The 27800-nt window shown below is 38.6% G+C and overlaps 1 protein-coding gene across 1 annotated transcript; it reads right to left on the bottom strand.

The window, feature by feature from the left end:
- Positions 1-4907: 4907 nt before the first annotated feature.
- On the bottom strand, positions 4908-26969 carry LOC118928219 (regulator of nonsense transcripts 3B-like). Its single transcript, XM_057495300.1, has 10 exons — positions 26668-26969; positions 25691-25797; positions 25411-25517; positions 21923-22021; positions 20468-20575; positions 19409-19452; positions 18758-18940; positions 16356-16516; positions 15732-16026; positions 4908-5057 (listed from the first exon to the last, which is right to left on the bottom strand). Exons 1-10 carry the CDS (start codon positions 26821-26823, stop codon positions 4908-4910), a joined length of 1410 nt encoding a protein of 469 aa, XP_057351283.1. The 5' UTR covers positions 26824-26969.
- Positions 26970-27800: the final 831 nt, after the last annotated feature.

Genomic DNA, 27800 nt, shown 5'->3' on the forward strand with positions numbered 1-27800 from the left:
GCCATGCTACCGCCAGCCTTTCTGCTTGCTGAGCCTTCCATCCCCTGTCAACTATTCAAGAACCTTGTTCTGGCAGTTCCTGCCTTTCTGTCTCTGATTTTCACTTGATTGTTCCCATCAATATATAAATAAACAGGCAGTCATTTCTCCCATCTTAAAAACCAGCTTTTTATCTGAGCTCCCTTTCCAGCTGCTGCTCCTTTCTGGCCTTCCCTTTACAGCAAAACTGAAAGATTTGTGTATATTTACATTTTCCAATCCCTTACCCACTTTTTTTGCTACAATTCAGGTACCACGAAAGTCACTATTTTAGTGTACAATTCAGTGGTTTTTAGTACATTCACAAGGTTGTGCAACCATCACTGCTAATTACAGAACACTCTTATTACCCCCAAAAGGAACTTGTATCCATTACTAATCACTCTCCATTCCCCTTCTCCCCTGAGTCTTAGGCAATAACTCATATACTTTGTTTCTATGGATTCCTGTATTCTGGACATTCCATATGAATGGAATCGTACATTATGTGACCACTTGTATCTGGCTTTTTTCACTTAGCATGTTTTCAGGGTTCCTTCATGTTGTACCATCTGCTAGTACGTCATTCCTTTTTATGGCTGAATAATATTCCACTGTAGGGACAGACTCTGTTTATCCATTTACCAGCTGATGGACACTAGGATTGCTTCCAATTTTTGACGAATAATGCTATAGACATTGGTTTGCAGTTATCTGAGTACCTATTCCCAATTACTTTGGATATATACCTAGGAGTGGAATTTCTGGGTCATGTGCTAACTATGTATAACCTTCTCAGTAACTACTGGACTATTTTCCACAATGGTTGCACCATTTTACATTCCCTCCAGCTGTGTGGGAGAGTTCCAGTTTTTCCACATCATTGCTAATGCTTTTTATTTTCCGTTTTAAAAAATTACAGCCATGCTGCCAACATCCAAAAAACAGGATACGATAAATGCTGGTGAGAATGCGGAGAAAGGGGAACCCTCCTACACTGTTGGTGGGAACGTAAATTGGTTCAACCATTGTGGAAAGCAATATGATCAAAATACTAAAAATAGAAATACCATTTGACTCAGGAATTCCACTCCTAGGAGTTTACCCAAAGAAAACAAGATCCCTGACTCAAAAACAGATATGTACCACTATGTTGATCGCAGCAATATTTACAATAGCCAAGATATGGAAACAACCTAAGTGTCTATCAGTAGTCCTGAGGCATAATTTAACTGTGATGGTAAATTAACATCTAACTTTCTATGGTATTCATGGATGCTCTCTTTAAATGGATTTTATAGGAGAAAGTAGAGTTTTGTAGCCTTCAGTTGGTATACAGAACCTCTGTATGTCATATTTTCTTATGGGGGCTACCCAGAACTTTTTTATTATCTCTGGAGCTGTCCTCTGTACTACAAAAATTTATTATGACCATTTATATCCTTACTAAGGAAGGCAAGTTAGCAAAGACAGGTTCACACTTCGTGAATTCTTAGTATATATTGGTAGCTACATACAGAGAATTAGCCATCCTTAGAAATCTTATGGAGTTCACTTATTCATTCACCAAATAATTATTAAGCTCCTACTATGGCGACATGGGTAAATTAGTATTCACTGCTGTTGTAATACATGTTACCTATATTTACAGATGTTAAGGCTATCTTCTATCTCCAGCCCTGACCACTCCCCTGACCTCAGATTTAGCTGCCTACTCGACATCTGTACCAGAATCACCCACAAATATCTTTGGTCCCAAACAGAACTCAGGTTCCTCTCACTTTCCTGTTTTGCAAAGGATGTTAACCACCTATCCCTTCAACACTGAGGTTACATATGACTCCCCTCAGGCCCACAACCAATCATTGTATTCTGTTTGTCCAATTGATCTCCCTCCTCCATACCTTCACTGCCCTAGTCCAGGCTGTCATCGTTGTTGATTCATTCATTTATTCATTTACTGTTTTTTGAGCGCATGCCATACACCATTCATGTTTTAGATTTTGGAATTACATGAGTGAACAAAATACAAAGTCCTGCCTTGGAGGAACTTAAATTCAAGTGGAGACACAGTAAATAAAAGAAGCAAGATATGTATTGTTAGAAAGTGACAGGTACTTGGGAGAAGAAAATATATCATGGAAGGGAATATATGATGTTCATGAGTTGGGGTTGAAAGTCATCAATTAGAAGGCAACTTTGAGTAAAGATCTGAGAAGGAAATGTGGGCTCTGGCTCTATGGAGTTATAGCACAGTTAATTTGTATTAAGAATGTGAAATTATGAGTTACGAGGAAGTGCTCCTGACCGTCCTCCCCTCAATACAAGAAAGACAGCAAGGGCGCAAACTAGAGGAGGTGGCACTGAGACTACCCTCTTGTAGCTTCACCAGCTGTTCTGGTTTCAGGATTTTCTCCAGCCCTTGGCAGCTTAGGGGCAGGAGACTTCCACACCAGGCCATGCCACTGTAGCCCTAATCACATGGTACGTTGCACACTGGTTCTATCTAGTCATTCTTGCCACCACTAAACTATGGCCTCTCAAGGACAAGGTCTTGCTTAAGTCCATGACCCTCAGGGCCTAGCACACAGTGACTAGTAAATATTTGCTAAATGAATACACAAATGAGTGTAAGACATTTAATAAGAGGGCTGGGGAAACATGGTTTACTGAGTTGGACTGGCAAGGCAAGTGTACAAGAGAGGGAGGCACTGACATGAAAACAGCCTTGAAAGGGCTGGCAGCAGGCCCCAGACTGGGTAAGGAGGTGAATGATGCCATCTTGGGACTAATGGTTCTAGAGCATTGCTTCTCCTAAGGCCAACTTCGTTAACCTCTGCTGCCAAGAGGCACTCTTTTCACCTGTCTTCTCAGCAAACCCATAATTGGTTATTACTTCCCCTGGGTATTCATCCTCTTTCTCAGAGCTTTCCTTTTGACTTCTAAAGATGCTTTTTCATTCCTCATATTTAAAATAATCCTTCATCAATTCCTTTACCTACCTATCTCCATTTCTTCACTGCCAAACTTATCTAAAAAGTTTGCTGTTTCTATTCTCAACCCAGTCTGGCTTCCCTCCCCTATAATACCAGGTCATCAATGATTTGTTAGTCATTGAATCCCACGGCCTATTTTAGGCATCACACTGACCTTCTAGCAGCATCCAACCCTGCTGGCCACTCCCCTCTCCTTCACTCTTTTCTCTTGGGTTAGGTAATAGCAGTTTTCTGGTTTTGCACCTACTTTCTAGCTATTCCTTTTCTCTCTGTGGATACCTTTCCTCACCTGTACAGTAGCCTTAGAGTTCTCTGAGGCTGGGTCCTAGGTCTGCTTGTTCTTTCTTCACTCTCTCTTCCCGAGTGACTACATCAGGCCTATAGCTTCAAAGATCACCTAAAAATAGATCAAGTCCAAATCTATATCTACATCCTGTATCTCTTCTCTGGGCTCCAAGACCCATTTATCCAACTGCCCCCACATACATTTCCCACCTGCTACTTACTCCTCACTGTAACTTGGTTTCTGCTGCACTGGTTCACTAATGACTTCAATACCACCATATCCAATGAACACTTCATACTTCTTATCTTCCTGAACTTCTCTACGACATGGGGCACTGACAATTCTCCTCCTTGAGATTTCCCCTTCCCTTATTTTTGTTTTCTCACCCAGGTGAGGACCACGCTCTTTCAATTATCATCAATAGCTCTTCCTCTTTACCTGTCTCTTGGGACACTAGTTTCTAAAACCTAAGTAAGACATAAGGCAGTGACTTGGTAAAAGCAAACTGATGCCACATTAGGAGAAGCTGGCAGGGTGAAAATTAAGTAGCAGCTCAAGGATGTTATCAAACATTTTGGTTCTTATGGAACAGGAGTAGTGAACCCTGATTTGATCTTGGGCAAAACAAAGGCATAATGTTAGTGAAGGCAGAAACAAATTATTACTCATTCCCTTTCAAAATTCCCCAAAGGTTAATTCAGTATGAAAAGTTTAATTTCACAGAACTAACAGCTATTTAGTAAAGTTAATAAGCACACTTAACTTCATACTTGAGTGATATTAGTATTTATTGATATCAATGCAAAATAAGTAAGAGTAAAAGGTGCTATTTAACAGGAACAAATACTGGTGTAGTTTCCTTCCTGGAGAGGCTATTCCCTCAGATCATAGACCTAAGACAAAAAAAAAAATGGATTGTCAAGAACCAAACAAGGGTTAAATTTTACTTATTAATATAAAAATAGCTAAAGGCAAAAGGACACTAAACATATTCTTTATGCTAAACTCAAGTAAGTAAACAAAAGACTAAAACCAATCCTAAAACTTTAGGACACAAGATATAGACATGAGACTTGACTATTTAAATTTTGTGTAAATGAAAATTTGTCTATCCTTCCTTGTACTTGTACGACAATTACATGCTTGTTGCATCTACAGTACACAAAGTCAACAGTTATCACCAACAATGAATATAACTAGATCTGAACAAGACTTAAAAGTGACTTTGCTCCACTCAAATGAAGAAAATTCAACCCAGGATTAACAAAACCTTTTGATTTTAGAGCCAGCTCTTGTTTTCTTCTTGTGTCATACCTAAGTCTTCACTTGACACTTCCTGCCTGCGAATTGGAATACATGTCCTCTCCCTCATCTTTGTCTGACACTTTAAACTTCATCTGTAGGAACTGCATAAAAAATTAAAATTGTACTTCCAGCCTGAACCTGCAATCATATTCTTGCTTTTACACAAAAAAACATACTCCTCTGCAGTGTACCCCACCAGCACAGTGGCCCCCTTCCTTTGCCCTGAAGGCATTTCTGGATTGCTTAATGCGTGCTCTTCTGCTGCCTAGACAGTCAGGACACCAAAGGCCATTTGGACTTAATCACTCCTCTCCCTCTTCTTTTCTATGGCTAATACCATTTTTCTGCTTCTTTTCTATTGCTGAATCTCCAGACTTGGTGCTGTCATCAGCGGGACAGAGTCGATTTCGGCTTTGAGCTCCTGGTTGGTAAAGCTGCATTGCTAGGCGATCCTAAAGTAAAATGAAATGTTAATGTTACAACAACCTAGCGTTTACAGGGGATTTTTCAGATTCATAAATTATGTATCAATATATACCAAAAACAACTCAAACCAGATGAAAAATGTGAGGGCACAGTACATGACAGATAAGTGTTGTTGGTTAATTTGCTTCTAACTGCCCGCTTCCTTCTCCCAGTCTCCAAAGAAAAGCAACCATTTTATAAATATTATATGCCTAGGGTAAACTTTCAATAAATCTACTGCCTAATTTTCCTGACCATCAAGATGAACCAACCTGAACTTTTTTTTTTTTTTTTACTTAGAAACCAACAGCCATTGACTGTCTCTCTTCCCCATCAATAGATTGAGTTTAAAATACAGTACCATGTTAAGAACATTTTAGGAGTCAAAAAAAATAATAAAAAATGCAAAATCTTAAGTGGAGACTTCCCTGAAGATATGAGCTCAGAGTAACTTGTCACAAACATGATTGTTTCTTACTTCAGGTATGATAACATAAAACCCCAGCCCAGTTCAGACTCTAGGTGGCACTTTAGATCTCAGATTCCTAAATAGGCCTCAATAAAGTCATCATGTACCTCTCAGTTCAAGTAATATGTTTGGTTTATGACAGTATGATCCTGGAAAACTTAAATATATAGGCCTTTTTTAGAATCCAACAAAAAATGACATGAGCCTTCCTTGCCCTTTCTCTCTGATATATGAAAGTTAGCTTTAAAGTATTATTCTCAAATAATTCCAGGAAAATGTTTCACTATTTTCACAAGATGAAATGTTAAAACAGATGAGACTCCTGCATAGTATTTAAAGAAATGGATGATGGGACTCCCACTTTGCAAAATGGGACAACTTTAAACATCCACAAGGACAATAACTGATGATAATTGGAATATACCAAGTATCTCTAAATCCATGAATTCTTAAGGACTAAACAAAATGAAACTCATTGATAACCCCTGGAAGTTGCTGGGATACCACTCATTACTCTGAATATTGGTAAATAACGGGAAAGGATCAAGTGTTTGTCTTCCCTTTCCTCTGTAAACTTAATTGCAGGCTAACCAAACAGCTTATGGGGAGAATTCCTCTTTATAGAAATGAACATTGGATAGTAAATTCAACAGGAAAGGCAGAAGTCATATTTCACCATTTTCTAACTTCTCCCCTAAGCATATGAAATGATGAATCTAAGCAAAATCATTAGCAGAAAGGCTGATGAAAATTTTTATATTTGATGAATTGAGCTGACAATACCTGAACATACTGATCATTTTTTCAACTTTTTATCTTGAAAAATTTTACATCTGTAGAAGAAATGTTGCAAAACTTGTACAGTGAATACCTAATACCCTCCTAGACTCAATTGTTAACATTTCGTCACATGAACACTTGTCCGTAGTGTGTGCACACACATATATACACATTATTTTTGCAGAATCAAGAGTAAGTTGCAGAAGTCATGACACTTCATCCCTGAATATTTCAGCTTGTATATCCTAAGAACAAGGATGCCCTGTTACATAACCATTGCATAGCAATTGCTACTGATGCTAACATCACACTAACATCTTACTATATTGATAGAGAGTAACCGCAGTACAGGGGGTGAGGATTTAATAATATGGATAACAAACCACTGTGTTGTATATTTGAAACCAACATAAGATTGTATATCAACAATATTTTAATGAAAAAAAGGACACCCAGACATTATATGCTTCCTGATGATGCAATAGGAAGTGAACACCACGACCTATTAAGTATCTTTGCCAAAAAGGGCCACCTGTTTTTGTGAAAAAAGTTTGATTGGCACATAGCCACACTCATTATTTTACATATTGTTTATGCCAGCATTCCTACAGAGCTTAGTGGTTGTGACAAAGACCATATGGCCCACAGAGTGTAAAATGTTTACCATCTGTCCCATACAGAAAAAATTTGCTGACCCCTGCTCTAGCTATAACTACCAGTTTTCAAGGAAACACAGAAAATAGAGTAGTAACATGTTAAATGATACCATAGGATGTAATAAGCCAATACAGACCATTTGAAGCTCTACAGGACAAATTGGTTTCTGTAACAAATAAATGGTAGGAAAACAAAAGGAGGGGAAATTGTCAGATTAAGAGACTTAAGACATTTCAAGCAAATGCAATTTGTGGATCTTGTTTAGAGTATGTAAAAAAGATAATGAGACAATTGGGAAAATTTGAACACTGAGTAGGTAGGCAACAAGGAATTATTAAGGGGTTTTTTTTTGGTGTGCAAATGCTATTAGGGTTATATTATTAAGAATCTTTATCTCGAGGCAGAGCCAAGATGGCAGCGTTGAGTAGAGCAGTGGAAATCTCCTCCCAAAAACACATATATCTATGAAAATATAACAAAGACAACTCTTCCTAGAATAGAGACCAGAGGACACAGGACAACATCCAGACCACATCCGCACCTGAGAGAACCCAGCGCCTCGCGAAAGGGATAAGATACAAGCCCCGGCCCCGCAGGACCCGAGCGCCCCTCCCCTCAGATCCCGGCGGGAGGAGAGGAGTCAGAGCGGGGAAGGAGAGGGAGCCGAGGACTGCTGAACACCCAACACCAGCCATCCGGGCCAGAGCGCAGACACAGTGCATGCGTGGGATCCTGGATACTAGGGAAACAGGCCAGCAAGACTGGTGAGTGGGTACCAGAGGCCGGCGCCAGAGAACAAAAAAAAGTGAGCGGCCATTTTTTTTTCTTTTTTTAAATTTTCTTTTGCGAGTGCTTTCTGGAAGTCTTAAAGGGACAGGGACCCCAATCCTAGGGAAACAGGGCAGCAAGACTGGTGAGCGGGTGCCTGAGGCCGGTGCTGGAGAACAAAGAAACGCGAGCGGCCATTTTTTTTTCTTTTCTATTTTTGGTGAGTGCTTTTTGGAAGTCTTAAAGGGACAGGGACCCCAATACTAGGGAAACAGGGCAGCAAGACCGGTAAGCGGGTGCTGAGGCCGGTGCCTCAGGACAAAGAAAAGTGAGCGGTTATTTTTTTTTGTTTCATTTATTTGTTGTTTTGTTTTGGCGAGTGCTTTTTGGAAGTCTTAAAGGGGCATGGTGGGACACAGTCCACAGGTAGGGAATCTGGGGATCTCTGGGCACTCTAACCAACTGGGAAGCAGGGAGCAGGGAGGCCCCTTACCGAGATAAATAGCCTCCTGGCCGCTCCCCCTCAACCGGGCTCCACCATTTTGGAGCGGCCGCCCGAGCCAGGCCACACCCACAGCAACAGCGGAGATAAACTCCATAGCAGCCAGGCAGGAAGCAGAAGCCCTGTCTGCGCACAGCTACCCAGCACAAGCCACTAGAGGTCGCTGTTCTCTCAGGAGAGGAGGGCCACAAACGAACAAGAAGGGAAGTTCTTCCAGCAGTCACTTGTCCCAGCTCTGCAAACGATTCCTATCACCATGAAAAGACAAAATTAAAGGCAAACCAAGATCACAGAGGCAACACCAGAGAAGGAGACAGACCTAACCAGTCTTCCTGAAAAAGAATTCAAAATAAAAATCATAAACATGCTGATGGAGATGCAGAGAAATATGCAAGAGCTAAGGGATGAAGTCCAGAGGGAGATCATAGATGCCAGGAAGGAGACTACAGAAGTGAAACAAACTCTGGAAGGATTTATAAGCAGAATGGATAAGATGCAAGAGGCCATTGATGGAATAGAAACCAGAGAACAGGAATGCATAGAAGCTGACATAGAGAGAGTAAAAGGATCTCCAGAAATGAAACAATATTAAGAGAACTGTGTGACCAATCCAAAAGGAACAATATCTGTATTATAGGGGTACCAGAAGAAGAAGAGAGAGGAAAAGGGATAGAAAGTGTCTTTGAAGAAATAATTGCTGAAAACTTCCCCAAACTGGGGGAGGAAATAAACGAACAGACCACGGAAATACACAAAACCCCCAACAGAAAGGACCCAAGGAGGACAACACCAAGACACATAATAATTAAAACAGCAAAGATCAAGGACAAGGAAAGAGTTTTAAAGGCAGCTAGAGAGAAAAAGGTCACCTATGAAGGAAAACCCATCAGGCTATCACCAGACTTCTCGACAGAAACCCTACAGGCCAGAAGAGAATGGCATGATATATATAATGCAATGAAACAGAAGGGCCTTGAACCAAGGATACTGTATCCAGCATGACTATAATTTAAATATGATGGTGGGATTAAACAATTTCCAGACAAGCAAAAACTGAGGGAATTTGCTTCCCACAAACCATCTCTACAGGGCATCTTACAGGGACTGCTCTAGATGGGAGCACTCTTAAAAAGAGCACAGAACAAAACACCAAACATATGAAGAATGGAGGAGGAGGAATAAGAAGGGAGAGAAGAAAAGAATCTCCAGACAGTGTATATAACAGCTCAATAAGCGAGCTAAGTTAGACAGTAAGATACTAAAGAGGCTAACCTTGAACCTTTGGTAACCACGAATTTAAAGCCTGCAATGGCAATAAGTACATATCTTTCAATAGTCACCCTAAATGTAAATGGACTGAATGCACCAATCAAAAGACACAGAGTAATAGAATGGATAAAAAAGCAAGACCCATCTATATGCTGCTTACAAGAAACTCACCTCAAACCCACAGACATGCACAGACTTAAAGTCAAAATTTGGAAAAACATATTTCAGGCAAACAACAGCGAGAAGAAAGCAGGGGTTGCAGTACTAATAGCAGACAAAATAGACTTCAAAACAAAGAAAGTAACAAGAGATAAAGAAGGACACTACATAATGATAAAGGGCTCAGTCCAATAAGAGGATATAACCATTCTAAATATATATGCACGCAACACAGGAGCAGCAGCATATGTGAAACAAATACTAAGAGAACTAAGGGGGGAAATAGACTGCAATGCATTCATTTTAGGAGAATTCAACACACCACTCACGCCAAAGGATAGATCCACTGTGCAGAAAATAAGTAAGGACAGGGAGGCACTGAACAACACAGTAGAGCAGATGGACCTAATAGACATCTATAGAACTCTACATCCAAAAGCAACAGGATATACATTCTTCTCAAGTGCACATGGAACATTCTCCAGAATAGACCACATACTAGGCCACAAAAAGAGCCTCAGAAAATTCCAAAAGATTGAAATCCTACCAACCAACTTTTCAGACAACAAAGGCATAAAACTAGAAATAAACTGCACAAAGAAAGCAAAAAGGCTCACAAACACATGGAGGCTTAACAACATGCTCCTAAATAATCAATGGATCAATGACCAAATCAAAATGGAGATCCAGCAATATATGGAAACAAACGACCACAACAACACAAAGCCCCAACTACTGTGGGACGCAGCAAAAGCAGTCTTAAGAGGAAAGAATATAGCAATCCAGGCATATTTTAAAAAGGAAGAACAATCCCAAATGAATGGTCTAATGTCACAATTATCGAAATTGGAAAAGGAAGAACCAATGAGTCCTAAGGTCAGCAGAAGGAGGGACATAATAAAGATCAGAGAAGAAATAAACAAAATTGAGAAGAATAAAACAATAGCAAAAATCAATGAAACCAAGAGCTGGTTCTTTGAGAAAATAAACAAAATAGATAAGCCTCTAGCCAGACTTATTAAGAAGAAAAGAGAGTCAACACAAATTAACAGTATTAGAAACGAGAAAGGAAAAATCACGACGGACCCCACAGAAATACAAAGAATTATTAGAGAATACTATGAAAACCTATATCCTAACAAGCTGGGAAACCTAGGAGAAATGGACAACTTCCTAGAAAAATACAACCTTCCACAATTGACCCAGAAAGAAACAGAGAATCTAAACAGACTAATTACCAGCAACAAAATTGAAGCAGTGATCAAAACACTACCAAGGAAAAAAACCCCTGGGCCAGATGGATTTACCTCGGAATTTTATCAGACATACAGGGAAGACATAATACCCATTCTCCTTAGAGTTTTCCAAAAAATAGAGGAGGAGGGGATACTCCCAAACTCATTCTATGGAGCTAACATCACCCTAATACCAAAACCAGACAAAGACCCCACCAAAAAAGAAAACTACAGACCAATATCCCTGATGAACGTAGATGCAAAAATACTCAACAAAATACTAGCAAACCGAATTCAAAAATACATCAAAAGGATCATACACCATGACCAAGTGGGATTCACCCCAGGGATGCAAGGATGGTACAACATTCGAAAGTCCATCAACATCATCCACCACATCAACAAAAAGAAAGACAAAAACCACATGATCATCTCCATAGATGCTGAAAAAGCATTTGACAAAGTTCAACATCCATTCATGATAAAAACTCTCAGCAAAATGGGAATAGAGGGCAAGTACCTCAACATAATAAATGCCATATATGATAAACCCACAGCCAACATTATATTGAACAGCAAGAAGCTGAAAGCATTTCCTCTGAGATCGGGAACTAGACAGGGATGCCCACTCTCCCCACTGTTATTTAACATAGTACTGGAGGTCCTAGCCATGGCAATTAGACAAAACAAAAAAAATACAAGGAATCCAGATTGGTAAAGAAGAAGTTAAACTGTCACTATTTGCAGATGACATGATACTGTACATAAAAAACCCTAAAGACTCCACCCCAAAACTACTAGAACTGATATCAGAATACAGCAAAGTTGCAGTATACAAAATCAACACACAGAAATCTGTGGCTTTCCTATACACTAACAATGAACCAACAGAAAGAGAAATCAGGAAAACAACTCCATTCACAATTGCATCAAAAAGAATAAAATACCTAGGAATAAACCTAACCAAGGAAGTAAAAGACTTATACTCTGAAAACTACAAGTCACTCTTAAGAGAAACTAAAGGGGACACTAACAGATGGAAACTCATCCCATGCTCGTGGCTAGGAAGAATTAATATCGTCAAAATGGCCATCCTGCCCAAAGCAATATATAGATTTGATGCAATCCCTATGAAACTACCAGCAACATTCTTCAATGAACTGGAACAAATAATTCAAAAATTCATATGGAAACACCAAAGACCCCGAATAGCCAAAGCAATCCTGAGAAAGAAGAGTAAAGTAGGGGGGATCTCACTCCCCAACTTCAAACTCTACTACAAGGCCATAGTAATCAAGACAATTTGGTACTGGCACAAGAACAGAGCCACAGACCAGTGGAACAGATTAGAGACTCCAGACATTAACCCAAACATATATGGTCAATTAATATTTGATAAAGGAGCCATGGACATACAATGGCGAAATGACAGTCTCTTCAACAGATGGTGCTGGAAAAACTGGACAGCTACATGTAGGAGAATGAAACTGGACCATTGTCTAACCCCATACACAAAAGTAAACTCAAAATGGATCAAAGACCTGAATGTAAGTCATGAGACCATAAAACTCTTAGAAAAAAACATAGGCAAAAACCTTTTAGACATAAAGATGAGTGACCTCTTCTTGAACATATCTCACCGGGCATGGAAAACAACAGCAAAATTGAACAAGTGGGACTATATTAAGCTGAAAAGCTTCTGTACAGCAAAAGACACCATCAATAGAACAAAAAGGAACCCTACCGTATAGGAGAATATATTTGAAAATGACAGATCCAATAAAGGCTTGACATTCAAAATATATAAAGAGCTCACCCACCTCAACAACAAAAAAACAAACAACCCACTTAAAAAATGGGCAGAGGAACTGAACAGACAGTTCTCCAAAAAAGAAATACAGATGGCCAACAGACACATGAAAAGATGCTCCACATTGCTAATTATCAGAGAAATGCAAATTAAAACTACAATGAGGTATCACCTCACACCAGTACGGATGGCTACCAGCCAAAAGACAAACAACAACAAATGTTGGTGAAGCTGTGGAGAAAGGGGAACCCTCCTACACTGCTCGTGGGAATGTAAATTAGTTCAACCATTGTGGAAAACAGTATGGAGGTTCCTCAAAATGCTCAAAATAAACTTACATTTGACCCAGGAATTCCACTCCTAGGAATTTACCCTAAGAACGCAGTACTCAAGTTTGTAAAAGACAGATGCACCCCTATGTTTATTGCAGCACTATTTACAATAGCCAAGAATTGGAAGCAACCTAAGTGTCCATCAGTAGATGATTGGATAATGAAGATGTGGTACATATGCACAATGGAATATTACTCAGCCATAAGAAGAAAACAAATCCTACCATTTGCAACAACATGGATGGAGCTAGAGGGTATTATGCTCAGTGAAATAAGCCAAGCGGAGAAAGAGAAATACCAAATGATTTCACTCATCTGTGGAGTATAAGAAGAAAGGAAAACTGAAGGAACAAAACAGCAGCAGAATCACAGAACCCAAGAATGGACTAACAGGTACCAAAGGGAAAGGGACTGGGGAGGATGGGTGGGTAGGTAGGGATAAGGGGTGGGGGAGACGAAGGGGGGTATTAAGATTAGCACACATAAATGAGGGGTGGGAGAAAGGGGAGGGCTGTATAACACAGAGAAGACAAGTAGTGATTCTACAACATTTTGCTATGCTTATGGACAGTGACTGTAAAGGGGTTTATAGGGGGGACCTGGTATAGGGGAGAGCCTAGTAAACATAATATTCCTCATGTAATTGTAGATTAATGATAACAACAAAAAAAGCAGTTCCTGTGTGGTGACCTCCAATAAGTTCTTCACAATGGTATAAAGGACATATCAAAGTGTGGGCAAAGGGTCTGTTTGTGTTTATACAGAGGATCAAAGCCTAATTTGGCTACCCAGAAAACGAACTAAGATACAACATGAAGAAGAAGTTCCAACATCAACATACTCTGGAAGAGTCACTCCAGAAGATGATCATCAAAAAACGTCAACAACATCCTGGTGTTGTTGCAGTTGTAGCTGCATACATCCCACTGGTTCCTGGAATTGCCATTGGAATGAAGAAGGATATATCTAAGCTGGCCTGTGCATACAGTAAAACAACAAATTTGACTGGATCTATACTGTTGGAACTCAACCAAGAATTAGGAGAAGTGCAAGTTGCAGCGCTCCAAAATCTTGAGACTACAGACTATCTACTGTTAAATGAACATATGGGATGTGAACAGTTCCCAGGAATGGGTTGTTTTAAATTGTCTGATTTTTCTCAAACTATTCAAATTCAGTTAGACAATATCCATCATATCATAGATAAGTTTTTCACAAATGCTTAGGGTGCCTAACTGGTTGTCTTGGTTTCACTGGAGATGGCGGGTAATTGTAGGTCTGCTTTGGTTATGTAACTATATTCCTATTATATTAATGTGTGTGCACAATTTAATTAGTAGTTTAAAACCTATGCATGCTGAAGTTACTCTACAAGAAGATATGTCAAAGAAATAATCAATCTTCCCATGTTTTCTTCCGCCTGCTACTTCTATAGCTTTTCTTCTTCCTTCCTAATTACAACCCTTAAATAGAATTCGTGCCTCATATCAAATTTACCGAGTATCATAATTCTTCCAAGTGGTAAAGATACCTCAAGACAAATGCTGGGCATAGAAACCACAGGGCATAAATCTGCAAAGAAGTAATAAGCTAACCTTTTCAAACAATATTGCTTCTCTCTCACTTACCAACTTTACATTTCCCTGTATGGCCCCGGAAGATGACTGGTTAGCCAGAGACGGGTAAGAGTCCTCAAGGGAGGAACAACCTAAGACAGGCACAGTCACAGGGGGGCCATCAGGTGAGAAATTGGGGATCAACAGAAGTGAGGCTTAGAACCTCATCCCCCCTGTTTTGAGAGAAATCTTCTGCATCCGTGGATGTTTTGTTGCCCTTGTCTAGCTTGGATTAATACTTAGCCTATAGGCACACACCTGATCATCTACATTTGCCCTCTTACAGCACTAAAGTATGTTTTCTACCTTTATCTTGCATCTACCTACCACTTCAGCATTTTATTAAAAATAAAAAATAATAATAATAATAATAATAATGGAGAAATGTGGTATTCACATATAAATCAAGTATAAAAATCAAATATTCATATTTGTCCTGATTGTTTATAGTTCATAATGCGTGATCAAAACTGAAAGTTTCTGTGATGACTGCCCTTGCACTGTTCACCATGGAAGAAATTATTCACCATGTAAGAATTTGTTCACCATGTAAGAACTTGTTCGTTGTGCTTCAGAAGATAGGAGACTGATGAGAATTAGGCTTGAGGTGGATTAATGATTGTGCATCGAGTCCCCTGTACAGAATTTTATTGTTGTTAACTGTTAACAACCATTTGATCAATAAATATGAGAGATGTCCTCTCAAAAAAAAGAATATCTCTAAAACTGACATATTTATAGAAATTCTGTGTCTAGGATTTGCTTGAAAATAATCGAGTAGGGGCAGGTATTGGACAGAGTAGAAAGAAGGTTGGCCACAAGATGATAATTTCTTTAAACTGGGTGATGTGTACATCATATTATTCTCTGTTCTCCCTGCTTTTGTGTATGTGTGAAATTTCTATAAGTTAATGAAATGACCAAACCAAGACTGAAAAAAAAGCTGCAGATAAAAGTTCCCCTTTAAAAATTCTATAGTAAACAGTGAGCTAGCTTTTCCTTCACACTTGCAGGAAAGAAAAAAAATCTTCATGAAAATAAAGAAGCATAACATAAAACAGCACCTTGTTTCTTATGCGATCTCTCTTAACCACCTCCTCTTTCTTTTCAATTTTTTCTGCACTGCCTACTGATTCTGTGCTTTCAGTTTTCTTTCCTTTATCCCGAAGTGCGTCTTTCTCTTTTTTCATTTCTTCTTCCTTCCTTTTGAAAGCCTTCTCTTTCTCATAGCACTCCTTCTGCCTCCGGCGCTCTTCCTCTTGCCGCTTCAGCCTCTCTCTTTCCCGAAGTATGTGCTCTTGATCTCGTTCGTAATCCTGTTCCCTCTCCCTGTAGTCTCTGCCACTCTCATCTTCAGGTCTGCATGAAAAACAAATCTGAGAATGTACCCTCACAGATCTTCTAATCCCAAATGCAGGAACACTCTCATTCTGACCTGGCAACTATATAATGAGCATGCACTTTTGGAGCACAGTGAGAAAACAGTATGTTTTGAAAAACAGTAACAAAACCCAAAAGTCATTCACCCACATTAAGATACTAGAATATTTGAAATTTTTCCTTCTCATCCCCCTACCCTGTGTAAAACAGAGTATCTTCGTTCATGCACAAGTCCAGGACATAGCACTAAAACTAGCATCTAGAAACATGCTGAAAACAAATGTACCAAAGAGCCCTCTACTACTGACCTTTTAAGCTTTTCATCTTTAATTCTGCCATCAGAACACTTGGGCAGTGTACAACTTTGCCCACTGGCTCTTTCATCATTCAGATTCTCTTTGTCCAGTTTCTTGGCTTTTTCTCTTTTGCCCAATTCTTTTTCATCTCCTTTTCCTGGCTTCTTGAGCAGCTTTAAAGAAAATCAAATTTATTTTTATTTTGAAGGGTGGAACACTCTCATCTGATCCCATCAAAGAGAACAGTATACTAAATATCCTAAATTTAGGCTATTGAAGGCATTTATCTCTGCAGGTGCTCTTAAACTTCCAGGTGAACAACTAGTGAACAAGAGCAGTAAATCACTAAAAGGATGCTATTAATGTGAAAGTGTTACCCACTCAAATGAAGTGGTTTAATCACTTTGTGGCAATAGGATCAAGACTCCTTTGGCTTGAAATGTGCTAACCTTTAAGTGAACCAATGCACACTTCCAAGTATGCCTTCTGTACCAAACCAACATGTTGCTATCACTTGATGCAAAAATATGCCACAAATTTAAAAGGCCAGGCAGGTCACTACTGTTAGACTGTTTTTATGTAGTACTTGAAATGACTGATACCTTGGTCACCAAAGGAGTGATTCATTGCAAGAATAATTCTGCCTTGAGCCTGAGAGTAACATACGTATGATGGCACAATTGTATTATTACAGGAGAAGAGCAAGAATTACTTGGCATTTGGTTTAAAAATTCAAATACCTCATACAATGGAACAGTGACGTCCCATCTGTACTGAGCAGGAACTTTATTCAGTGTCATATAGATATGACAGAATGCAATTCTAAAATAAATATGGTTTACAACATCCAAATTGCTAAGAAAAAGTTTCTCATGCCTCTGCTATAAATCTCTCTAGAACACCCCCAAGTGTTGGATATTCAGAGAGATTCTTAGGCAAAATCAAAGAATTTCAAGTCTCAGAGTGAAGGCATCATACATACATAGGTTCATCTCAGGGTGAAGGCTTCACACAAGTTACCAAGCAAAAGGCAAAGCACAAAAGAGTTAAGCACGAGGTGTTTCAGCACAGCCACTGCAAATGGCAAGTCCAACACTAAGAAAGCATCAGTGTAAAGTGAGGCTACCATGTGCAGGTTTCACTGGAAGTGTTCTTATTTCTCTAATGAACATCTTTGTTAGAAGCCAAGATGTTTATTATGCTAATAAGAACATTAATGAACACATGTAGCATGGCTGGCTCTACCTTCTGTCTTGCTGATGGTTAGGAATAGCAAGTCAAGTCACTTGTGGCATGGCGGACAGAGCGACTGATAGAAAGAATTAAATGGGAATCTCTGCACCCTGCCGCCAATGAGTCCTGGAGAGCCTTGGGGAACCCTAGCCACATAAACTGAATTTTGAGAAGGTAGGACACCCTGTCACCATCTCTGTGGCATTTTTTCTTTCTCTGACATACTAGGTATTAGTACCTCCCCAGGAAATTTTTTGGAGCAAGGGCTGCCCAAGCCATGCCCTCAGAAGGGAATAAACAAGGCTGGGAGCTTTCTACATGGTTTTCCCTTCCTATGTGCAATGCATTAATCAGAGTCTGCTGCTCACAGATTCCCAGGTAGATGCAAGAAGATAATGTGGGGAATCGTGAGAGGGGAAAGCAGGGAATGCAGGATATTTACCCCTAGTACTCCCACAAGGCAGCTAGTTATGAGAGGCACATAAACAGAAGACAAAGAGCTATGTATGTATGGTTGTCCTCTAGCTGTCTATTGGTGAGGCTTCTGGGTACACAGCACATCAGGAAGTCATCTGGGCTTTCTCTAAATTAGGAATTCATAACAGCTCAGCTTTTAAGAAGATTCAAGTCAGTCTGAAGGGGTTTACAGTCTGAAGGGTGAAGGTAAGACTACCACCACCACCAAAAGGGTTTAACTAAGACCTGGGTGTGAGACATGATACTAGGTGCTCTGTATCATGTACTTGGTCCTTACATTTTTCTGATTCACAGCTTGTAACAGAAACCTGTGTACCTGAAGACAGTGGAAAACAAACAGATGAGGCAACTTCATGTATCAAATATGAAGGAAAAGCTGAATAAAAACCCATAATTCATGCCAGCCAGCCCTAAGCCCTTATTTATGAAGAACAGAGAACAATAATTCAAAAATTGAGTATTTTCAATCATAAAAATAACACAGATCTGCACTGACTATGTGAACTACTTAATCCTTTAAAATTATCTTAAACTAAAAAAATAATATTATTATAGGAAAGATTTCTGTTAGTTTACTTCACCCCCAAAAAAGACAAAAACATAAACAGAACACTATTTACACCAACACAAGATGCACGCATATTTAAAGAAGTAGATATATGCAATTTTCAGCAACATGCATTCAGTTTAAGTTATTTTCATACCTTAATCTTTGGTTCATCCTTTAATTTGTCCCTTTCTGGAACTCTGTCTATTTTCTTCAGCTTTTCTATATCTTTCTTTTTTCGTTCCTCTTCCTCTTCCCACTTTCTCCTCTCTTCTTCTCCTTGTCTTTTTCTTTCTATTTCTTGCCTCCTCCATTCTTCTCTTTTTTCTTCTCTCATTCTCTAGAAAGAAATATCAACACAAGACTTCAAACAAGATAATCATCACCAAAAACTCAATCCCAAAGGTATGATGGGCACTCACTAAAATGGATCATCTTTCCTTCCTATGTTCTACAAGTGGCATTCTACCTCCTTAACCCCCTCCCCACCCCATTCAGAATATGACAGAGAATAAAGACCAAGGCCTGCTAGTGCCAGAGTCTGCTACTGCTGCCTTGCTCTATTTCCAGAGGTTTTCAGAAAATCAAGAGAGTATCTCTGGACTCTCTGGGTTTGCAGAGTGAATCCCTGGTCCAACAACCAGAGTGAAGGAAAAGGCCAGAGAGTGAAGCCAATGAGCCAGATCTTTACAGAATAATGGTAGAAAAAGAAACTATTTCTCCTATAGGATCCCAATGCTCTTACATTTACAGAATGCAAACCAATGAAATAAAAGTATTGAGAAAACTATAAAAACAAAAGGTTTACCTGCTTGTTTTTCAGGAAGCTCAAAAGTGGGGTTGTCTTTTTAGCTACATAAATATAAACAGATTATTAATAATACTTATCAACCCCTAGAAAGGATTCCATTTTCTGACATTCCCTGCCAACCACCCAAGGTGGGAAAATTAGACCCCTTAACAGAAAGTTCACAACTATACTATCGAACAGATGTCTTACAGTATATTTCAATTCTGAAGGTTTAAAATACTTTCTAAAAAGTGAAGAACTTCAAATGAAAACAGTAGAACAATATTTCAAAAGAGAAATTCCCAGTGTCAGTGAGAATTAAGTGCAAATGACATTCTATTGTTTTATAGATGGCACTATAAATTTGTTCAACTGGGAAGAAATTGGGAGAAGGGACTAAAAATATCCTTTTGACACCTATTTCCATTTCTGGAAATTTATTCTAATATTAGAGATAGGCTTATACTATGCATCCATTAATAAAAACCAAGTTTCAGAATAATATTTATTTCATTTTTCAGTATTCTGAACAATGCTATTTAGCCTCATAGCTAGCGTTTTGAAAACACACTTCCTTTGGATGAATTCCTAGGAGTGAAAATCTTGGGTCAGAGGCTGTGCTTATGTTTAGAGCTGATACATCAGCAGCAATTTATTAGAAACCAATATCCAAACTAGAATTTCTTAAGAGGTTTTCAATTTTGCAGTAGCTAATTTCATTTTTTGATATTTTCAGGTCGAAAATTTTTTTTTAGGAATGTGAGTTTCTTATTACTGGAAAACACCAATTGATGTTCAAAGGCTTACCAAAATCTCAAGGTCCCATGAGTCTTTTAACTTTTTATACTTATGTTCATTTGTGTGGCACTAAATAAAGGTCACAGAGAATTTCTCCTATCTTATCAATGCATTCTCATAATCCTGTGAGGCAGGTATTATCATTCTCATTTTACAGTAGAAGAAACAGAGTTTCAAAGAAGTTAGTGCCTTCCCCGTGGCCACACAGCTAGGATGGAAGTGGGAGTCACACAGGTCTTCTGAGGAAAAAGAATGCTTTAATTCCTCTTGCCCACTTACCTATTAATTCTCTGTTTTTTCCTCCTATTTCCTCTAGCAGTGTCTCTGGAGTAGATGTCATTTTCTCATCTGCAGCATAACTTTCCAAAAATTTTCTATATTCTGGATCTAAATAATTGTTTTAAGTAAACAAAATAGGAAATATTACCTAGGATATTTATCAAAGGTGATAATTTTCTACTTCACCGAAGACTGAAGATCAACCTAACCATACCCACAAGATAAAACTTTTTAGCACTTTACTGGTCACTTACTCTCAGATCTCCTGATACCCACTAAGGGAGTCTGGGGCTAACATGGGGTCAGGGAAAATGAGACACCACACATTACAACAGAACCTCCAGGGACATTAGTTGGCTTTTAAAATTCACTGTTCCTACTAATCAGAGTCACACTTATGGGAGAACTGAAAGTCAGTTACAGGAACTTCAGAGGGTACTATGTATAAGCATGTAGCAATTCCTGTATGGGTATATCACAGTTTAAGCGAACTCAACATATGAAACTCAGTTGTTCCACAAAAAGATAAATTGGGGGGATGTCCTAGATGTGGCACTGGAGGTGACGTTAATTCCTGGAGTTCTTTCCTACATACGTCTGACATCAGAAAGGGTCACATATCTGAGTCACTCTATTGCTTATACTTGGGAGTTTCTATGCACTGTGGAGCATGTTACTTGATCTAGTCTTCCAGGCCTGAATCTGTGATACAACCAATAAGCAATGGTGTGCTGACTCTTCTGTTTTCTCTACAAAATACCCATTACAGTAATAAATAATAAAATCAAACTAGATGATTCAAAAATAGCAATGTGATAAAAAAAATACTGCAGCTAAAGTCCTTATCCAACATAACAACTTACGGAGAGCTCAAAAATCTGAACCCAGTTTACCTTAAAAGGCAATTATTAGTTTTTTAGTTCTTGTATTTCAGTTTAATGTAATTCCTATGCATGCAGTTAACTGCATATTTAAAACCTAGAAAATAGGACTGGCCACTTCAGGTACTTTATATTAAGTTACTTGAGTATAGAAAATTTTCTATCACAGCTCTCAATGATAATTCCTCCTCTTTATAAAAATAATTGAAACCAGAAGTCAAATAAATTATCATAAAAATGGTAAGAGGCCTTAAGGAGATGCTATACTTTGAAACATCTGAATTTTTCCACTGTGTTCTAATCAAAAGACCTAAGGTGATTTACTCAATGGTTAACAATATATTATGTAATCATGGAGGAATGAAATGCTACCAGCTAAAGAGAGTAGAAATTCTAGAGTAACCCCACCTCCATTCTAACAATTAAGCAAAGCTTTCATCAGTGAATTACATTTCTCGTGAACTTTATTCCATGTTTCACTATTTAAAAGACTGGAGTCCAGTTAATTCCCACAAAGGTAATGTATTTTCAAAACCCAAAGCAACAGCTTTACATAACTAGAACTATACTGTACCATCATCAATAGTCCCAACTTTGGTATCTCTTTTCTTAGTCTTCTTTTTTGCAGCTTTTTGAAAAGGTGCAAATTCTACTATAGCAGGATATTCCTGACCTGTTTAGAAAAAAGACCACACTTGCTATAACAAAGAAAATGTCAAAAGTGTATACAAGAGTCAACCCAATGTTTTGTAGGCCTCTCTGGTGGTGGTCATCTTAATAGGACTTCCCCACAGACATAAATAACACTCACATAATTAAAATCAACATGTTACCAAAGGAACCCCAAGTTCATACTGATAACATAATGAAAAGATATGGCAGGGAAGTAAAATATTCATTTAAATTCAACTTCTAAAGCATGATATTTTGATACGTAGGGGAAAAAACCTACAAATTAATTTTCATTTAAAAAATATATCAGGAATCTCGAGAATAGGCAAATCTGTGGAGATAGAAAGTAGATTAGTGGGTTGCCTAGAGCTGGGGGGTAGTGCTGGGGAGAATGAGGAGTGACAGCTAATAGGTATGGGGTTTCTCTTTGGAGTGATACATAAGTTCTAAAATTAGATTGTGGTGATAGTTGCACAACACTGCGACTATACTACAAAATACTGCACTGTACACTTTAAAAGGGTGAATTTTGTGGCACGTGAATTGTATCTCAATAAAGCTGTTATTAATACACCAGGAGACAATAAAAGCATGGGCAAGAAAAATAGATAAATTGGACTGTATCAAAACTAAAAACTTCTGTGCATCTAAGGACATAATCAACTGAGTGAAAAGGCAACCTACAGGAGAAAATATTTGCAAATCACCTATCTGATAAGGGTCAATATACAGAATATATAAAGAACTCCTAGAACAACAAAAAAAACCTACTTAAAAAAATGTTCAAAGGACTTGAATAGATATTTCTCCAAATATAATATACAAGTAGCCATAACCATATGAAAAGATGCTCATATGCTTAAGCATATGCAAAGATTAAAATATTACTTCACTAATCATTAGGGAAATGCAAATCAAAACCATAATGAGCTATCCCCTCACACCCATCAGAATGTTTACTATTAAAGGAAAAAAAGTAACAAGGGTTGGTGAGGACATGGAGAAATTAGGGTAAATTAGAACCCTCATGCATTACATTGTGTGGGAATGAAAAATGGTGCAGCGGCTCTAGAAAATAGTATGGTGCTTCCTTACAAAATTAAAAACAATTTACCATATGACCTAGCAATTTCAATTTTGGGCAATGTTCAAAAGACGTACAGATATTTGTACACCCACACTCATAGCAGCATTATTCACAACAGCCAAGAGATAGAAGCAACCCAAGTGTCCACTGATGGGTGAATATACAAAAGGTAGCATATACATACAATGGAATATTACATAGCCTTAAAAAGTGAATTCTAACACATGCTACAAGATGGATTAACCTTGAAGACATTTTGCTAAGTGAAATAAACCAATGCCATAAATCCAAATACTGTATGATTCCACTTACATGAAGTACCTAGAATGGTCAACTTCATAGAGACAGAATGGTGGTTCAGAGGTAGAATGGTAGTTGTCAGGGGCTGGGAGAAAGGGGAAATGGGGAGTTGTTGAATGGGTATAGTTTCAGTCTTGCAAGATGAAAAGGTTCTAGAGATTGGTTATACAACAATGTGAAATGTACTCACCACTACTAAACTGTACACTTAAAAATAGTTAAGATGGTAATTTGTGTATTTTACCACAATTTTCAAAAATGCAAAAAGGGAATGAGGTAATGACACATGCTATATAACATGGATGAAACCTGAAAAATATGCTAAGTACAAGAGGCAATCACAAAAGGCCACACATTGTATGATTCAGCTTGTATGAAATGTCCAGAATCCACAGCTAGATTAGTATCTACTGAAGCTGTAGGGGGAGGAAAGAAGGGAAGATTACTGCTAATGGATGTAGGATTCTTTTTTGAGTGATGAAAACATTCTGGAATTTTATAGTGGTGATGGTGGCACAACTTTGTGAAAGCAGTAAAAACCACTGAGTTGTATGATATGTGAGTTTGTATCTCAATTAAAAAAAAAGTGACTACTGGAAAAAATATTCACCAGATCGCTGCTATAGGGTAATGTCATACAAGATATAAAACACTATGGTCAGATCATTGGCATACAGAATAAGTCACAATAAAATAACTAGAATTGACCAGAAGGTATCAGAAGGCAGTCATGGAAGAAACATGATTTTGGAAATTCTAGTGAATGCAGAATTAGATTAGCTTGATAACTGATATATTTGAGAAGGAATAGATAAACCAGACTGAAGCAGAAGGAAACTGTGGAAGATAAGCTGAAAAAACAAAAGTGAAGAGGATTCTGCCTAGCAAGCTAGCAAGGAGTTTGGATGTTTTTCCCACAACTGCTATATCTTTAATCAATATTTCAAAAAGACTAATTTCATGGCAATTTAATGGACTGAATTACATGGAAATGGAAAAAATTCAAAATCCGGTAAGTTTAGATACAGTGGTTATTAAGCATTAGGTGATGACAATATAAATTGAAAGTTTTGGTAAGCCTAGGTGAACAAGATATTAAAAAACAAACTGAAAAGATTCATTACTTGTTTAATGTTAAGAGGTGAAAGAGGAAAAAGTTAAACACAGCTCAGATTACCAGGAAATCACTATCTACTGGAATAAAGTCTGAATGGAGAAGTAGCTAGTTTGAGGGGGGCGGGGGGTAGGATTAATAAAAGCTGGATAAACACAGTGGCAATCCTTCAACTTCTACTGACATGTTTCCTGACAAAGATTTCATTTTTACAAACTCTGAAGTGATACTGAAAAAAAAACAACAACAACAAAAAGACACATCATTCACCTATGATTGCAAAGCCAAAAGAAAAGTGGAAAATGGCAGCTTAGACATTCTCTGGCTAAATGTTGTAAGCAGCAGATAATAAATAAAACGAGTTAGGGCATTCCCTACAGACTCCTGGATACAAAGTGGGAGATCATCAGGTTCAATGTTTTAATTAGGTACAACTTAAAATGTTAAACAGTATTCCACCTGGGAACTATTAGCTTAAAAGATTTGAAATAAATAAATGTTGGTCCTTGAACCAAGATGAGAAGTAAATATTTAAAACTTGTCATACAAGTTTAGAGAGTCATTTATCAGTATTATTGCTGAAACTAGTAAATAGATCACCTAATCCAGGGCAAAAAATTTGTCATAGAGAAAAGAACAGCAATTTCATTCAGTTGATCAAACTACAGAAATAGCACGTTAATAAAAATACCGGACGTCTGTGAAAAGTCATGTATTTATTTATAAAACTATAATAAGATTATCAAATGTGTAACAACTCTTTAAAAAATGTTGCACATTTTATCACCCAGAATTTTAGAAAAGATATGAAGGCATTAAGAAAACAAACACTGTAATGCAGTGTTAAAACATACAAATGATAAACTCCCCTTCAGTTTCAAAGACTCACCTTTATTGTCAAGGAATACATAACCGTCAAAGCGATCCCTGAACAAAATAATGTCCTCCTGGTTTTTAAAGTTGATGTATGCTCTGGCATACATATGAGGATAAAGACTGCAGAGAGGAAAGCAATTATGTAAATATGCTCGCAGGTATCTGGCTGAATTACAAGTATGCATACATTAAAGAGACAGGCTTAAAAATCAAATGGAAAACAGGGTAAAAAAGAATGGAAGAAACCATTTTTCATTTACCCTCCACATCCCTCTTTTATTTATTTATTTTACCTAGTATCATTAGAAAAAAGCTCAAAGTAATCATGCTCGGGCATAGGCTGCAGATGTTCCTGAAGGTGCTCCTTGGTCAAAGTGGGAGGTAATCTCCGAATTACCACCTTAAAAATGAGTAAGGAAAATAAAATTAGTACAAAGCAATTTTCTGTCATACCTGAAAGAATCACCACCCCTGAAGAAGGCTGGGCTTTAAAAGATGAGATCATTTATAAAAACCTAGGAGAAAATATTCTTTTAATGCTCAAAACTAGTCAAACATAACAGTAACGCGGTTTTTAAAAACTCTTAGAAACGAGAACTGCACGGAGAAAGGAAAATTTCAGGTTCAGTTAACCCGAAGCCCCGCAGTTCACTAGGTTTTCGCATTTTCTATCGCTCATCTTTCAATAAATACTAGTAGTGTTAAAAAATTAGTAGACCAACCCTGATCTTTTGAGGATGCCACGAGTTGTTGATATTTCCCTACCACCTCCAACACATCCGAAAACAAAATCCTCCCTCTCATTCAGCATAAAGAATCCAAAATTCTAAGGAATACCAAAATTCCCTTATTGCTCCCCAAACAGGATGCACCCAATCTGGCCCCAGACCATTAATCCCCCCACACTCCCTCAGCTCGCCTCCATTAATACGCCCACAAACTACTCCCACCCGATGGCCCCTTCACTGCTTAGTAATTCCCCAAGTAACTTTTTAATTCCTTGTCATTTTTACCCACTGCTTCCCCGTCCCATTGCCATCTCACAGCTATGACCTAAACCTTCTCTTCTGGGATTCCCCCCTTTTCCTCACACCCACCCGGGGGCTTCCCCCATTTTGGGCAAGTGGATGGGACAGGGTGATGCAGTTTTCACTCAGGTGAAGGAACAAGAGGGGGAAGCTGGGTGAGAAAGGACAGCCCCATTCCCAACCATCCTCCACGGGTGGTGGACCCGTCCCGCCCTTTCCTGGGCCAACAGCCAGTCAAGAACCTTGCTCAGCGCCTCTTTCTTCTCCTTGTTTCGATCCTGCTTGTCTTCCCCTTTGGTGCTGTCCCCCGAAGCCCCTCCGCCGCTGCCTGTGGCCCCCGGGGAAGTCAAGAGGGTTACTCGCTTCTCCTTAGGCCTGTGCTCCCTCTCCTCCTTCATTGCTACGGCTCTCTGCTCTCAACGGCCGCAAACGGGCCTAAATGTAGCTCGCCACCCACTCGCGCGCCCCCAACAATCGCCCCTAGTTCTAAGCTGGGGCCAGTGTTCCATTGGGCCCAGCCAGGATCTCGCGAGACTTCAAGGCGCCCAGGCTTCCCTCTGTGGAAAGGTTCTAATTTCTGGTCTTAATCTCCTGCCTGGCATATCGCACTGTCCAATCGGCTCGCGGCCCAGACTCTCAGGGCCCGCTCTTCGGACGTCATTAGTTACTCAGCCATCTTGATTAGGGCGATGCTTTCGCAAACTACAAATCCCGGAATACAAAACAGCAACCCATTTCCGGCAGGGCATTCTGGAGTTGTAGATATCTCCATTTGTACGTAAATATAATTCTGAATCTTTGAAGTCTAGTATTTTTCAGATCAAAAGATAGGTTTTGCAGGCTTTGTTTTCCTCAGATGAACCCGATGTTTATCCAAAGTTTTGCCTCACCAGGGGAACGACTTGTATTTTTTATTGTTTGTAAAAGTGTGCTTTCAGAAGCTTTAGAATTTCTTTCCCTTCTATGGATTAGAATTCACAGATTTTTTAGTAAACACCTTTCACAGATACTTGAAGGGGTGATAATGACCAAAATACATGAGATTTGTTTTCATCACCCCTTTTTAAGAAAAAGGACTCTATCATGGTAGTGATACCCCACAGGGAGGAGAAAATAAAACGTAACTTGACTTTAGATGGATCACTCTCCTTCCTGCTTTTTTTTTATTTTTTATTTTTTATTAAAGGGTATTTGACACACAGTATTACATTAGTTTCAGGTGTACAACACAGTGATTCAACATTTATATACATGATAATTCTAGCTACCAGCTATCACCATACAAAGTTGTTACAATATTTTGACTATATTCCTTATGCTGTACATTACATTCTGGTTACTAATTTATTTTACAATTGGAAGTCTGTACTTTTTT

The sequence above is a fragment of the Manis pentadactyla genome, chromosome X (assembly GCF_030020395.1).
Source record: "Manis pentadactyla isolate mManPen7 chromosome X, mManPen7.hap1, whole genome shotgun sequence".
Lineage (NCBI taxonomy): Eukaryota > Metazoa > Chordata > Mammalia > Pholidota > Manidae > Manis > Manis pentadactyla.